Genomic DNA, 16,651 nt, shown 5'->3' with positions numbered 1-16,651 from the left:
GGCGTGCTGACCGTGACAGTCAAGGCAATTTATTCATTCATGATCAATTCCACAAATACAAGGTTATTATAGCGATCTGATGAGTGCGCCGCGCGCTACTCTCCTGGGCTTCATCTGACAACCATCAGGCCACGAGCGTACAGTCGTAAATGACTTAACCCATCCAGGACCGGAACCCCTTGTGGTGTTTTAAGCATTATATGTTATCCTTTAGCTATTTTTGAAAAATCGTGAAAATGTGATGCAAATCTTTGAATATAGATTCTTTCAGAGCGAACGTTTTTAACTCAAATCTTCTGATTCTACAAACTCAAATCCGATTGATTCTACAAATGCCTTCTAAATCAGTAGTTGTCCCATTCTGTTGTCTCAAGATTTTTCAAAAACCTTCAAAAATAGCAGATGTACAAGCTTGCATCGCGGTACAATGTGAGCCAACGCTAAAATAAAAAAAATCACACCTGTGTGAAGTGAGCGGTGCAACTGTACTGTGTAGGGGTTCCCGGAGGGTCCCCACAACATCCAGGAACACCCCCTTCGGGGCGGCCCGGTTCCGGCAAGCCGCCCCGCGTCCGAAACGGTCAAGAAATGACAGTTACCTTGTTGCAGCTTTCCGTGCTCGGACAGACATACAGACACAGAGACAGACAAGACAGACAGAAACATAGCTCCGTAATGGAGCGGGGCTCGTACTATAGTGTACTCTCTGTGCCACTTTACTCTGTGCTGTACTCTACTGGCCACTTTAGGTGTTGCAGCTTTCCGTGCTCGGACATACAGACACAGAGACATACATACGTACATACGGATGGACGGACATAGCTCCGTAATGGAGCGGAGGCACCTCTCAAAAATGACACAGATCCCATCACCGGGTTTTAAAAATGTTTAACAAAATATAATAAATGTATCACTTTAAAAAAGAAAAGAAAATAGCTGATCTACAAGCTCACAGCGTGTTGCGAGCAGCCTCGTAGATCAGCTATTTTCAAATATCCGATGTATATATATAATATGGCTTAACCCATTCTGGGCGGGCACCCCTTTTGGTGTTAGCATTATGTTATGCTTTAGCTATTGAAAAATAGCAGATCTACAAGCTCGTAGCGCGCCACCGAGTGGCGCGCTACGAGCTTGTAGGTCTGCTATTCAACTGACATGGAAATTGGAAACATAGCTTTTTCAGAAAACTGTCAGGATGTAGAAGACATTTTTAGAATCTGATCTCAGGTCAAAATGGGTTAAAGTAGCTTATTTTGGGCTTGTTTTCATAGACCTGGTTGCTTAGATCACTCGCAAAATATAATCTGGCAACACTGATCTGTCTACTTGCCAGCCCAATAGAGCCCCAATGTGAACCTGGACATTTTGAGTACCCTAACGTTTTATGCTAGAAATGTCGAGTATGGGTCCCCAGCATTTAGAAACTGCTGGATGCTAACTTGCATATGTTGAGCAATTTTAAGTGGCATGTGACTAAAACTAGGGGTTTTCATGATTCTGAATCAATTCCAAGCATTAGTTTTGCACAAAAAACACTCGTTGGGCTAAAAACGGCCATATCCATTTCTTGCCCGAATGTGCCCAAATGTGATGACCTCATCACATTTGTGCTGACCTCATCACATTTGTGATGACGGCTATGGCCGTTTTTAGCCCAACAACTGTTTTTTGTGCAAAACTAGTGCTTGGAATTGATTCAGAATCATGAAAACCCCCTAGTTTGACACGTCACATGCTACTTGATGACATTTTTAGTTTTTTGCCTTATAGGTTGTTAATGGTATGGTCACATATAACCCCCACCATTATGAAAATTGCCCAACATATGCAAGTTAGCATCCGGCAGTTTTCTAAATGCTGGGGACCCATACTCGACATTTCTTTTTTTTTTTAAATATATGTTTATTGGTAGCGGGTTCCAACAATTTAAAAAATTTAAAAAAACAATAATAATTGAGTACAGACATACAAAAACAATATACTCGACATTTCTAACATAAAACTTCAGGGTACTCAAAATGTCTGGGTTCACATTCTGGCAAGTGGACTATGATGACAATGCGCCGTTCAGATTTCTAAAACAAAGCATGATGGAGGCCCTCTTTGAAGCGAGGGCTCCGAGCCAGCAGTGTCTATTTGAGGAGTGGGCAGGCATCCAGCCTCATCTCCGTCTCCACTATCTCTCTAGTCGGTGGTGGCGGCATCAGGCAGGGCCAGGCGCCCGCCGCACCGATTGGCTCATGCATCTAACATGTTGGGGTCCTTATCGACTGCCTGCTTACCTGTTGGCACAGAACCCAGGCTGCCCTTTGTTTCCGCCCGACGGTTTTGAATCCACGCCTGCTTCATTTACACCCTTTCCTCTCTTGGCGCAACAAATGGCGCCGCATCCTAGCATGCTATAATGAGGTCACGTTTTCCATTATAGCTCTCATCTGTGTTTACGGCACGCCGCGGCTGATTGGCACGCTCTGCTAATGACCGGGGCTGCTTTTGGCTCGCTTGCGGTGTTTTGCGCACACGTACGTACGTACGGCAAATGGTGTGGAAATGGACCAATGCAGATTTTGTCGTTATTATGCAAAAATATAAAAAGGCATCTTATGATAATCAATCAGGGACATTCGATGTTGCTGTATTTGCTCTTGTGTTGTGTCTGCATCGTTCCGTCGGCTTTGCCCAACATCCACAGAGACAACTACACATTAACATGAAGCACGGAACACAAACAAGGTTTTGCTTTCTCTCTGCATATTTGTCTACTGCTGTTTTCAAATGAACCTAACCACCCCTCCTTTGTGCTTTCCTTTGGGGAACTGTCACCATGTTGCGGAGTGCTTTAAGTGTCTCTTCACTCACAGATAACTGCAGAGAGATTGTCTTTACTGTTTGTTTCACAGATAACTGCAAAGAGGTTGTCTTTACTGGTTTCACACAAGCAGAGAGCAGCGTTCTGACATAATGGCCTGAGGGACAGCACCGCCATGGTGAAAAAAGGTAATTCCTCCACACCATGTTGGTCCGATTGTGTGTGTGTGTATACGTGTGTATACACGTGTATGTGCGTGCGTATACATGTGCGTGCGTGCGTGCGTGCGTGCGTGCGTGCGTGCGTGCGTGCATGCAAAGGGGGTAATTCAATACTTTTTATGAGGCAAATAAAAAGTATATTGTGACAAGGCGGCAGTCTAATGACACAATATAAGGCAGATATTTCTCTATGCCGTTGCACAAATCCAATACGAATCTAATAATCCTACACCCCCCTCCCCCCTTCATTCATTCTCAGTGGAAACTCTCTGATCGTTGAGAAAACCCCTCAAGTCCAATCCACATGAAAAACTGATGTTTTGTCAGTCGTGGCTTATGAACATGTGTATTGCCCGCACAGGAGCGGTGTTGTGTTGCACCAACAGAACAGGTGTAGGATGGATGGAAGGTGTTGTACCAACAGGTGTAGGATGGATGGCAGGTGTTGCACCAACAGGTGTAGGATGGATGGCAGGTGTTGCACCAACAGGTGTAGGATGGATGGCAGGTGTTGCACAAACAGGTGTAGGATGGATGGCAGGTGTTGCACCAACAGGTGTAGGATGGATGGCAGGTGGTGTACCAACAGGTGTAGGATGGATGGCAGGTGTTGCACCAACATGTGTAGGATGGATGGCAGGTGTTGCACCAACAGGTGTAGGATGGATGGCAGGTGTTGTACCAACAGGTGTATGATGGATGGCAGGTGTTGCACCAACAGGTGTAGGATGGATGGCAGGTGTTGTGCCAACAGGTGTAGGATGGATGGCAGGTGTTGCACCAACAGATGTAGGATGGATGGCAGGTGTTGTACCAACAGGTGTAGGATGGATGGCAGGTGTTGCACCAACAGGTGTAGGATGGATGGCAGGTGTTGTACCAACAGGTGTAGGATGGATGACAGGTGTTGCACCAACAGGTGTAGGATGGATGGCAGGTGTTGTACCAACAGGTGTAGGATGGATGGCAGGTGTTGTACCAACAGGTGTAGGATGGATGGCAGGTGTTGTGCCAACAGGTGTAGGATGGATGGCAGGTGTTGCACCAACAGGTGTAGGATGGATGGCAGGTGTTGCACCAACAGGTGTAGGATGGATGGCAGGTGTTGCACCAACAGGTGTAGGATGGATGGCAGGTGTTGCACCAACAGGTGTAGGATGGATGGCAGGTGTTGCACCAACAGGTGTAGGATGGATGGCAGGTGTTGCACCAACAGGTGTAGGATGGATGGCAGGTGTTGTACCACTCACCTATCTACCAGTAGAACAACGTTGCTTAGCAACTAAGCTCACAGTCAGTGCATCTTATACACATATACTGACCAATTAAATGACACGTTCAGACTAACGTTTCTCTGCTGTGTGTGTCTGCATAACAAATGCTTGAATAACCCCACCCCAAATATGTGACTCTTTTTGATACAGAGACAGTCATGGCGGACTTACTGTTCAGGAGAGGAGAAAAACTGTTTTTTTTTATCCAAAATGAGTTAATAGCACAGGCAGACTCTTCACATACTAGAGCATGTCTGAAAAAAATGTCAGAGCTGAAATCGACATGTAAATATGAAATAAATGCTTAAACATGTAGGTGTAATGTTAATAGTCCACAGAAGTGAACCTTTCAAGCCTGTTTTCTCAACTCTCAACTGAACAATTTGAAGCTATGATTCCCTGCTTTCACATGACATGAAAAAAAAAACATTCAATGACTTAGCCTCGGTCAGAAACGGTCACATATATGCATTCAAAGAATGTCATACATTGCCAAGATTTGTACTTAATTCCTGTTTACATGACATCAACTGAAGAGCATATGAGAATACAGTTCCTGTGCATATATTCACCGTGGCCTGCAGCCATGTCTGCTTCTTGCAGAATGACACTCCGTATAGAAAACAGATGTATTTCTGATATTTAGAGATGTGACACCTGTTTAAACATGTTCTGTCCTGACAATTCATTTTCATGTTTTTATAGTGATGATGGAATAAGACGTGTTGTCAGCGCGAGGAGGAGTTATTGAAGCGTGCCGACCCCATGTGTGGAGAGATCTAACGCCACCCTGGGTTTGCGACCCACAGGACATTGCAACGACAGCCGGGACGGCCACACCGATCAAGCAGACCGACAAGCCTCCCACTCCACGACTCGACGAGCGCACAAGACAAACTCACTGATCAAAGGCGATTCGGGGGAATCGGTTGGACTTTGATAAGCATTTGCCTTTTTTGTTTTTCTCCTGGATTTGTTTTTCGTCCTGTAATTGGACTTGAGCTGAACTTGAAACTGCCACCCGTGGGGGTGAAAGGAAAGAAAAGAAAAAAAAAGAGAATGGAAAAACAGACACGTCCTTCAAACGAGGCTTCTGAATAGATGTTGTACTTGTAAATAAGCAGATCAAAAACGGTACGTCGAGCCCGAGAGGCTTACGCCGTGCGCTCATCTGTCCTGGGGAGTCCGGCGGCGCTATAACAAGGCTGTCGGGTTTGCCCCGTGCCGTGACACCCAACATGTCAATCACTTTCTTCTCGCTATGGTATCCCTCCTCGCAATAAGTGTATTAACCCATTTAGGCCTGACCTCAAAATTAAAAAAAATAATCTTCTAAATCCTCCAGTTTTCTGAAATAAATATTTTCACGATTTTTCAAAAATACCAGACCTACAAGCTCGTAGCGCGCCACTCGGTGGCGCGCTATGAGCTTGTAGATCTGCTATTTTTCAATAGCTAAAGCATAACATAATGCTAACACAAAAAAAAGGTTCCCGCCCAAAATGGGTTAAGATGTATCAGTTGAGGCACTTTGTGTTCTAAAAAAAAAAAAAATGGAGTGTAAATTTCCTATATGAAAATCTACATACAGTACAGTATATAATATACAGTATAGAGAGACTAATGTGAGTTAAAGCTGAATAAATGTGACATCATCACCACGGTCATCTTTGCTTTCGTTGTGTCGTCCCCCCGTAGGAACCTTCAGTGGATTAATGGCTCCGTAGTGTGTCTGTGTCTAGATGTTTGTATACTTCAACCTCCAGAGAGTAAAACCTGCCACATGCAGCGGGGGGGGGGGGGGGGACGCCAGGGACAAGCATAATGTATACCGTCTCTCTTCGAGCCACTTCCATCCACCCCCCCCCCCCCCCCCCCCCTAGCTGCCCCCCCACCCCGTTTTATCCTGGGCACGACGTGCTAGCAATCACATGCACCAGTGGTTCTCAAAGTGGGGTCCATCCAGGCTACCCTCAGGGTTCTTTGAGGGGATCAATGGCCCACTTACAGGTCTGTAACTTACAGGTCTGTAACTCCAAGGGTGTAAAATATATATATATATACACTTACAGGTCTGTAACTCCAAGGGTGTAAAAATGTATGCATTTGTAGACGTCAACAATAGTCACAAAAAAAAGAAATATGATTGCAGTAATCCTGGTCTCTAAAACTACCTCCCCCTGGCAAGCCTGATGGAGGGGAACGGAACTGGTCGGAATAACGTGTTCCTTCCACGCGCTACATCGGGCCAGGGAAATTCCCCCCTGTCAGGTGAAAAGAAGCAGCTTGGACTCCTCATGCATAGAAGGAGGCATGAGGTCAGTCCACTGCCCCCCCAGGTTGGCAGAGGAAGTGTAGCGCCCAGGATTACATTAGATATTTGGCACTGGGTGAAAAAAAATGGGATGCAAAATCGTGGGATCAAAATTATAAAAAAAAAAAAAATGATTTTGGGGGCAAATATGATTTACGACTCGGTCACTTGGACGCCACCGAGTCAGCTCAAGCGGACTTTGTGACGTTCGGCATGGCGACTCAATCTCCTACAGCTCTTGGTTCGAGTCTGCTTGAGACGCGCGGCTCTGACATTCTAACAGTCCTGGAGTGCGGCAGTCCCAAAAAGGCATATTGTGAGATTTGTGAGTTTGTGACCCTTCAATAGTCAATACGTCACAATTAGTCTCACGTAGCCAGACAATTATCCCACATCTCCGAATGCTAAAGTATATATAGAGTCTGGAACTACTAATCCGAGTAAGGAAGCTGCCATTTCCGTTCACGAAAATATATTTTGAAATATATTTACATTACATTGTTTTATTTCCATTTCTGCTAAGCAACAAGCTATAATGCTTAGATGATTTCTATTAATATTAGGATAAATTTGCGCGACTGTAAAGACGAAACGGAAGAGGGGAGGAGGCTCCACTTCCACTTTATATTTTACTCATGATCAGAGCTTCCGTTGCTCCAGACTGTATGACGGAAGCATTCATATTTTACTCATGATCAGAGCTTCCGTTGCTCCAGACTGTATGACGGAAGCATTCATATTTTACTCATGATCAGAGCTTCCGTTGCTCCAGACTGTATGACGGAAGCATTCATATTTTACTCATGATCAGAGCTTCCGTTGCTCCAGACTGTATGACGGAAGCATTCATATTTTACTCATGATCAGAGCTTCCGTTGCTCCAGACTGTATGACGGAAGCATTCATATTTTACTCATGATCAGAACTTCCGTTGCTCCAGACTGTATGACGGAAGCATTCATATTTTACTCATGATCAGAGCTTCCGTTGCTCTAGACTGTATGATGGAAGCATTTGAAAACTGCGAGAGGCAACAGAGTCTGGCCACTCTATAGGAGACTATAGGTCACAATATGACTTTTGGGGGTGAGACAGTGTTGGATCATCATAACACCCAACAGTTCAGATCAGATTTGCAATAAAGCGCCACAAGAAAACGAAACGCACCGATCCACACTGTGATTTCAACGATTAAAAGAAACCGGCACAAGTCGAGATATATAGCTGTAAATAAATATAACGCCACCTCTGAGCCCGATGGCGAGGCGAGATGGTCGGGGGTCGTTGGCACAGGACTGATCAGGTTAGGTTGCGATCTGCACCCATGACCTGTGGTTGGCTGTCTGCTAAGTATCGACCTGCGTACACATGGAACCAAATGGGACCCTATAACGCAGGGATGTCAAACTCAAATACACAGTGGGCCAAAATAAAGAAATCGGTCAAGGTCGAGGGCCGGACTGTGTTTCAACACACGGGCACCACGGTCATGAGGACGTCCCAGGCAAACAGCAAAAAAGTTAATGCATTTAAAACTGAAAATGCATTATTATTAAGCTCAGTTTCCTGTTCTATGATCCTCACCAAGCACTGCTTTCATAGTATGTGATATGTGCCAATGCACTCGCAGTGCATTGTGCGACTTGTAGTATTATGGTGGTCCGTGCAATATACCAGAGGGCCAGTTCTAATACTAATTAAATATCATCCCGCGGGCCAAAGATTATTCACTCACGGGCCTGATTTGGCCCCCGGGCCTTGAGTTTGACATATATGCTATAACGGGTCCATTTGGTTCCATTTGTACACTCTCAGAGTTAAATTAACATTGATTTTACAATATAAATTGGGGGTTCCAGAGATAGAAATGCCATTAAATGGGGGTCTGTAGACTAACTGAAATTAAACGGGTCGAGAATCATTGCTAGAACCGTGAAAATCTTCTCTTATGGGGGTCCCCATGGCATATCTTTTCAAATGGGGGTCCGCTGGCTAATAAATGTCAATGTGGGGGGGATCCGGAACACGTATTTCTGTGTCTTATTGTAGAGTAATAGCGCTTGGGTCCTTTGTACAAGTCACGGTCCCGTTTGTAGTCCAATGCTGTGCTCATCCATCCTGTCCTCATTCTGTCAGCCTTTTTCATCCAAAACACCATGTTTTCTATGTTTTATTACTGTGAGGAAGATTCTAGTTCGAAGTCTGTGTTCGTGGAGCCTTTTTGTTGGCTTTCTTAAAAGTGCATGCTGAAGAAAAAAAAAACGAAAAAAAAAAAAAAACATGTCAAATTGTAAAGAAAATAATGGGGAAAAAAAGAGGCTGTATAACACGTTCTGAAAAATGTGTATATAGAGTTACAGTAAATGCTATGTGACAGAATCACATAAACTATTTATCTTTTAAAAACTCTGATGCTTTCTTTACTTTCTGTGACAATGATGGTGTGTGGCGTGTTTCTCTCCGACCAGGCTGAACGTCAACAAAGAACAATTATCAAAGATCTGCCACATAATTATTACAGATGGATAGAACAATAAGTGTTTGAAAAACAACCAGCCTTCGCTTCATTCAACCACACAACCCACAATATTCCCTTTTTATGCCTATAATTCCAGTCGAATATACCGTGATGCTCCGGAGCAGTGTTGACTAAAACTAAGGCGAAAAATGTTCGTAGACTAACTTTTTCCACTGACGAAACTACATGAAAACTAAGCTGTGACGACCAAAACTTAAGACTAAATATACTGACAATTTCGTCAACAAATAAAAACTAGACTAAAATGTTAGGAAGGGACTAGTAGACAAGAGATCCAGTATAAGTAATTTTATAATTGGTTGCATGCTGAAAATAGCAGATCTACGAGCTCACAACGCGTCGCACTGCGACATTTTCAGCATGTGTAAAATCAGCCATTACGACGGCATCAAGGCCTGCCAAAATGCATTTTAGTCGACTAAATCAACTGTAGATTTAGTCGACTCAAATCTTATGATATTTAGTCGACTGAACACTAAAACATTCCAGGTGACTAAAATGTGACTATGGAAACTATTCAAGAGAATTCATGACTAAAACCTCAAATCAAAATTTGCTGCCAAAAACAACACTGCCCCGAAGAATTGCTCACAGCGCGTGGCGGTATAACCATAGAGTATATAAGAGGATAGAGACTGAACTGTCACTCTGCCTAAAGGCTCATACATAGTCTGGATTTTCGGTGGTTAGGTGACCACCGAACTACAACATGACGCCACGAGCCGCGGTGAAGAGCAAACCAACGCCACCGCTCTAGCCCTCTCTCTCTGTTTTTACTCACCACCGCTCAACGTTATTTCAGCTCCGGTGGTCACCTCACCACCGGAGCGGTGGTCACCTCACCACCGGAGTGGTGGTCACCTCACCACCGGAGCGGTGGTCACCTCACCACCAAAGATCCAGACTATGAATAGGCCTTAAAGGGCCTTTCAAACGGGAAGCGTGGAACGCCGTTACAATCTGACTCATGATTGCAACAAAAGGGAGACACAGGGATAAGATGTCAGTAAATATGAATGATCGTCAGTGTGTGTAAGCAGTGCATGCGTGCGAGTCTATGTGCAGTGGGAATGTTCAGGTGTAAACCAAGGCACACAAACAAACAAACCAGTATAAAAGACTCAGGAGTGAAGGCAGATTGACACTTATATAGGCGTGGGACACACCAGACTCAGGTGTGGTCCAATCTCACTGATGATCCAACTCCACCCTGCCAATCAGCCTATAGCAGCGGCCATGTTAGGCAGGGTAGGAGAGGGTCGTCACACAGGCGTTGTTGCCTGGATCAACGACAGGTGTGGGGGGCGCGACAACGCAAGTGTAAAAAAGAAAAAGCTAAACAGAATCCAGGTCTGACGAAACGAGCACGCTCGCGCAACAAATTCACGGGTCGGCGCTCACGTAAATACGCTTGCGTTGTTGCACCGTGACTGCTCCCCAGTGCTCCGCGCAAAAACGCAGATCTCATTGGAAATGAACTAGGCGCGTTAAATCGCTTCACGTTTGAAAGGCCCTTTACTCGTCTCGGACAGAACCATAAACAAACTCCAGGACCAGAGCCTTCTATTAGAGGGTTGCGTCAACGAGGGGTCAGGAAACGGCTCACGGTCACGTAACTCAAAATAGTGACAAACGCTCATAGACTCCAGTGCATATTCCGTAAGCGTCCGGTTCAGGCCTTTGTCACTATTGGCCAATAAAAGTCTCTAAGTAGAAGAGCCACCATTGGACTGAAGCCCGGTGAAGTGACCGGAGGTGATGCAACTCTCTAATGGAAGGGCTCTGGGCAGGACCACAGCCACGTCGACATAACTCCGATGCAGTGTTGTTTTTGGCAGGCACTTTTTGATTTTAGTTTTAGTCATAGTCTCTTGAATAGTTTTCATTTAGTTTGTCACATTTTAGTCACCTGGAATGTTTTATTGTTAGTCTAGTTTTAGTCGACTACATGTCATAAGATTTTAGTCGACTGAATCTACAGTTGATTTAGTCGACTAAAATGTATTTTGGCAGGCCTTGATGCCGTCGTAATGACTGTTTTTACACTTGCTGAAAATAGCCGATCTACAAGCTGCGACGTGTTGTAGATCTGCTATTTTCAGCATGCAACCAAGTGTAAAATGACTTATACAGTATAACTGGATCTCTTGTCCACTAGTCCCTTCCTAGCATTTTTATCTGTTGACGAAATTGTCAATACATTTAGTGTTAAGTTTTAGTCATCATAGCTTAGTTTTCATTTAGTTTCCATGTAGTTTTCGTCAGTGAAAAAAGGTAGTCGACGACGAACATTTTTCGTTTTAGTTTCAGTCGACAAAAACAACACTGCTCCGACGTAACCCCCCCCCCCCCACACACACACACACACACACACACACACACACACACACACACACACACACACACACACACACACACACACACACACACACACACACACACACACACACACACACACACACACACACACACACACACACACACACACACACACACACACGTATGTGCTGCATTCTTCAGCTCACGTTGGGTAATAACCAGTGTGGCGCGCACTCTGCTCTGCTATGCACTGTATATCTCCCAGACTTCACTCTGCTCTGCTATGCACTGTATATCTCCCAGACTTCCCGACTATCTTTACTCCCGTCGCCATGGAAACAAGCCGCGCAGACGTGCCGAGGAGATGTAAACAGCTGGAGGTGTGCTAGAGAGAGAGAGAGAGAGAGAGAGAGAGAGAGAACCTGACCCCCCCCCCCCCCCCATCCAGATGCTGTATACATGGTGCCAGCATCAGAATCCCAAACTCACCACGATGTTGAGTTACATCGCATCGGAATCAACTCCATCGTTAACACTGGCGTGTGTCGTTCTCACAAGTGTGTGCATAAGCATGCTAGTGCATATGTTTACAGGTAAGTGTGTGCGTGTGTGTGCTTGTGTGCGTGCGTGCGTGCGTGACTGCGTGTGCATCACCTGATCCACCATAAGACCCGAGGCCGATTCTACACATTATTTTTGTGAAAAACATGCTGCTGTCAGTGGTGCTCTTCATGTGACCACCGCTATACCCGTTCAAAACATGCTGCTATGTCAGTGGTGCTCTTCATGTGACCACCGCTATACCCGTTCAAAACATACTGCTATGTCAGTGGTGCTCTTCATGTGACCACCGCTATACCCGTTCAACATGCTGCTATGTCAGTGGTGCTCTTCATGTGACCACCGCTATACCCGTTCAACATGCTGCTATGTCAGTAGTGCTCTTCATGTGACCACCGCTATACCCGTTCAAAACATACTGCTATGTCAGTGGTGCTCTTCATGTGACCACCGCTATACCCGTTCAAAACATACTGCTATGTCAGTGGTGCTCTTCATGTGACCACCACTATACCCGTTCAACATGCTGCTATGTCAGTGGTGCTCTTCATGTGACCACCACTATACCCGTTCAACATGCTGCTATGTCAGTGGTGCTCTTCATGTGACCACCGCTATACCCGTTCAAAACATACTGCTATGTCAGTGGTGCTCTTCATGTGACCACCGCTATACCCGTTCAAAACATGCTGCTATGTCAGTGGTGCTCTTCATGTGACCACCACTATACCCGTTCAACATGCTGCTATGTCAGTGGTGCTCTTCATGTGACCACCACTATACCCGTTCAACATGCTGCTATGTCAGTGGTGCTCTTCATGTGACCACCGCTACACCCGTTCAAACATGCTGCTATGTCAGTGGTGCTCTTCATGTGACCACCGCTATACCCGTTCAAACATGCTGCTATGTCAGTGGTGCTCTTCATGTGACCACCGCTATACCCGTTCTATGTCAGTGGTGCTCTTCATGTGACCACCGCTATACCCGTTCACAACATGCTGCTATGTCAGTGGTGCTCTTCATGTGACCACCGCTATACCCGTTCAAACATGTTGCTATGTCAGTGGTGCTCTTCATGTGACCACCGCTATACCCGTTCACAACATGCTGCTATGTCAGTGGTGCTCTTCATGTGACCACCGCTATACCCGTTCAAACATGTTGCTATGTCAGTGGTGCTCTTCATGTGACCACCGCTATACCCGTTCAAAACATGCTGCTATGTCAGTGGTGCTCTTCATGTGACCACCGCTATACCCGTTCAAACATGTTGCTATGTCAGTGGTGCTCTTCATGTGACCACCGCTATACCCGTTCAAAACATGATGCTATGTCAGTGGTGCTCTTCATGTGAACACCGCTATACCCGTTCAAAACATGCTGCTATGTCAGTGGTGCTCTTCATGTGAACACCGCTATACCCGTTCAAAACATGCTGCTATGTCAGTGGTGCTCTTCATCATGTGACCACCGCTATACCCGTTCAAAACATGCTGCTATGTCAGTGGTGCTCTTCATGTGACCACCGCTATACCCGTTCAAAACATGCTGCTATGTCAGTGGTGCTCTTCATGTGACCACCGCTATACCCGTTCATATGTCAGTGGTGCTCTTCATGTGACCACCACTATACCCGTTCAAAACATGCTGCTATGTCAGTGGTGCTCTTCATGTGACCACCGCTATACCCGTTCAAAACATGCTGCTATGTCAGTGGTGCTCTTCAAGTGACCACCGCTATGTCAGTGGTGCTCTTCATGTGACCACCGCTATGTCAGTGGTGCTCTTCATGTGACCACCGCTATACCCGTTCAAAACATATCAAAATAACGGTAGTGGGTCGCACACACCATAGCCTGGAGCTCACCTATGCTTTTCATGGCATAGGCAGCTCCCGGCAGGATCCGCCGGCAGAAACTATGCGCAGCTGCTAGACATGAGACTAATTAATTAGAGCGACAGAGAGAGAGAGGAGTGTGTGTGTGTACGGGTGTGCGTCAATTTAACAAAGGTGCAGACGATCAGAAATCAGCAGAGAGTGAGTGATGTTTGCGCTTCTCTATGCCGAATTGAAGTAGACTCGGCCCCAGACTTTTTTTTTCTCCCTGGAAATAAAAACGTCTGGGTTTCCGAGGCTACACACACCAAGACTTCAAAATATTTATTGCATTTTTGAACAGGGACAAACGTTTCGGATAGCCGAAGCGTTTGTCCCTGTTCAAAAATGCAATAAATATGTCAGTGGTGCTCAAACTTCTCATGCCAAGGACCTCCCAAAATGATTGTATTTGGGCTACAGAAGGAAAGATTTGCGTTAAAAAAAATGTTGTGCTTTAACAAGAGAAATCAAAATAAATCGAAGATTTGCACAAATGTACACGTTTCTTTCACCAAAAATATCTATAAATCTACAAGCTCACGGTGACACGCTATGAGCTTGTAGGTCAGATGGTGGGTGGGGCCGCAAAGTGAAAATGTTAAAGTGGGAGGAGCCTCTGGGAACCATGTGACCCGTTACTGTACACTGTACAAATTTAAATTGTTCCAACTATAGCCGATCTACATCGACACGTTGTGAGCTTGTAGATCGGATCTTTGAACTATTCAAAAATGTTTTTTTTTGTTTTCCAAAATAGTAATAAAGGCAATGAGGTTTAGGGAAATAGGGCCCATAGAGTAGAAGTACAAAGGATCAAATAACTCAAATACTCAAAGTGCAGTATACCTGAGAGGTAAATGTACTTGTTACTTTCTACCACTGCTGCCATGACGTGCAGTATCATGTACTGTCTGTGTACAGCATGAATGAAAGCAGGTCCATGGACCCCCGAAGCTGTCAACAGCGTGGCATTTAATTCCCGATAAGTGCCGTGTAATGAGATCGGCGGATATAGTTGGCGAGGGCAGAGAGAGAGCGAGTGAGTCAGGAAACCGAGCCTGCAGTTTCCCGGCTTTGTTTCAGGTACTGTAACTGTACACACACACACACTGTACACATTGTACACACTGTACACACGCACTCTCCAGAGAGCCACGCAAACGCGCCACTCTGACTCACGCTCATTTGTTTGACACAGAGCCCCCCATTGAAATGCACGAGGGCAGCAGCACCGTAGCAGCATGTGCCGAGTGAGCGGTGAGCACACAAGTGCTGTATAAAAAAAAAACAAGCTGTATTAGTCCATTTAGACCTGAGGACGATTCTACAAATGTGACCAGGTCTAGCAAAATGGTCCTCATCTCGCCTATAATGAAAAGGCAGAAAATCTAAAATAAACTAGATTTTTTTTTTTTGTGATTTTCATTTTTTTTTCATATTAACACAGTTTGAATGTTGAAGAAGGTTTTCATTCCAACAGATTATTGATTTGGGCAAATTAAATGTATACATTTATAAGTCAAAGTAGGCTAGCCAGCTCTAGGTGTTGAAATGTGAACATTCAAAGGGGATTTTCTCAGCTTTGGGTAAAACGGCACAATCATTTTAAAATGGTCATATCTCCTTCAAATATTTTCCAATTTCATTGAATGATACATCATATGAAAGCTTACATTATGTACTTTAATAATCTGTAAAAAACTGAAAAATTACTCTGGTCGAGATGAGGGCCTATTTGCCAGACCCGGTCACAAATGTCTTCAAAATCATGACAGTTCTCTGAAAAAACCCATGTTTCTATGTCAGTGGTGGTCAACCTTTTTCACGTCAAGGAACCCCCAGAATTATCTGTATGTGGCCGTGGACCCCCATGTGAAAATATGTAGTTCCAGGGACCCCCCCCCCCTCCCCTCCCAGAAGCAAAGATTTGAGTTAAAAACGTTCGCTCTGAAAGAATATACATGTATATTCAAAAGATTTGCACCACATTCTCACGACTTTTCAAAAATAGCAGACCTACAAGCTCGTAGTGCGCCACTCGGTGGCGCGCTATGAGCTTGTAGATCTGCTATTTTTCTTTTTTACAATATTTATTTTATTTGGAAAAAGCAGTACAAAAACATCATTTATATGCATACATAGGACACAAGTGCAGTTTCCAGGATTTTTTTTTTTTCACCCCTCTTCCCTCCCTCCCCCCTCCAAGTGACTCCATCTCCAGTGTCTCTGTGTCCTTGCTTTCTTCAGGACTACATATGGCGTCAGGTCAACACTTGACAGGGGCAAAGGGCAATATTGCTTCAGAGTGTACATTTCAGAAGGCGAAAAAGAAGAAAGAGCGGGCAGACAAAAAGAGTAAGACAGACAAAAGAAAAAGACAAAAAAAAACAATCAAGAAACGAAAGTATTTACAGATCTGCTATTTTTCAATAGCTAAAGTATAACATAATGCTTAAAACCACCAAAATTGTTCCCGCCCACAATGGGTTTTAGCTCATGAAGGGGGAGATAATGGAGGAATGTGATGACTGTCATCACTGTAATAATGACACTCTCTCCCACCTACTGTATACACACACACCAATGGTTCCCAAACTTTTTCATGTCAAGGACCCCCAAAATGATACCCGCGGACCACCTCCCCATTTGAAAAGATATGCCAGGGAACCCCCCATGCATAAGAGAAGATTTGTGCGGCTCTAGCAGTGATTTTCAACCATTTTCATTTC

At 44.8% G+C, this 16,651-nt stretch overlaps 1 protein-coding gene and 1 long non-coding RNA gene across 2 annotated transcripts in view; one reads left to right on the top strand and one right to left on the bottom strand.

The window, feature by feature from the left end:
• Positions 1–6,082, top strand: part of kcnc2 (potassium voltage-gated channel, Shaw-related subfamily, member 2) — a 93,350-nt gene extending 87,268 nt beyond the window's left edge. Inside the window, exons 4-5 of the mRNA XM_079494479.1 lie at positions 2,904–3,000; positions 5,013–6,082. Of these exons, the coding sequence (XP_079350605.1) occupies positions 2,904–2,965 (62 nt within the window). The 3' untranslated portion in view covers positions 2,966–3,000; positions 5,013–6,082. The remainder of the gene's footprint in view (positions 1–2,903; positions 3,001–5,012) is intronic.
• The window catches only part of LOC306916576, a 165,678-nt gene that overhangs the window by 108,226 nt on the left and 40,801 nt on the right, over positions 1–16,651 (bottom strand). The window lies entirely within an intron of this gene.

Source organism: Electrona antarctica (genome assembly GCF_951216825.1).
Source record: "Electrona antarctica genome assembly, chromosome: 23".
Lineage (NCBI taxonomy): Eukaryota > Metazoa > Chordata > Actinopteri > Myctophiformes > Myctophidae > Electrona > Electrona antarctica.
This window is presented reverse-complemented; position numbering and strand designations above follow the sequence as displayed.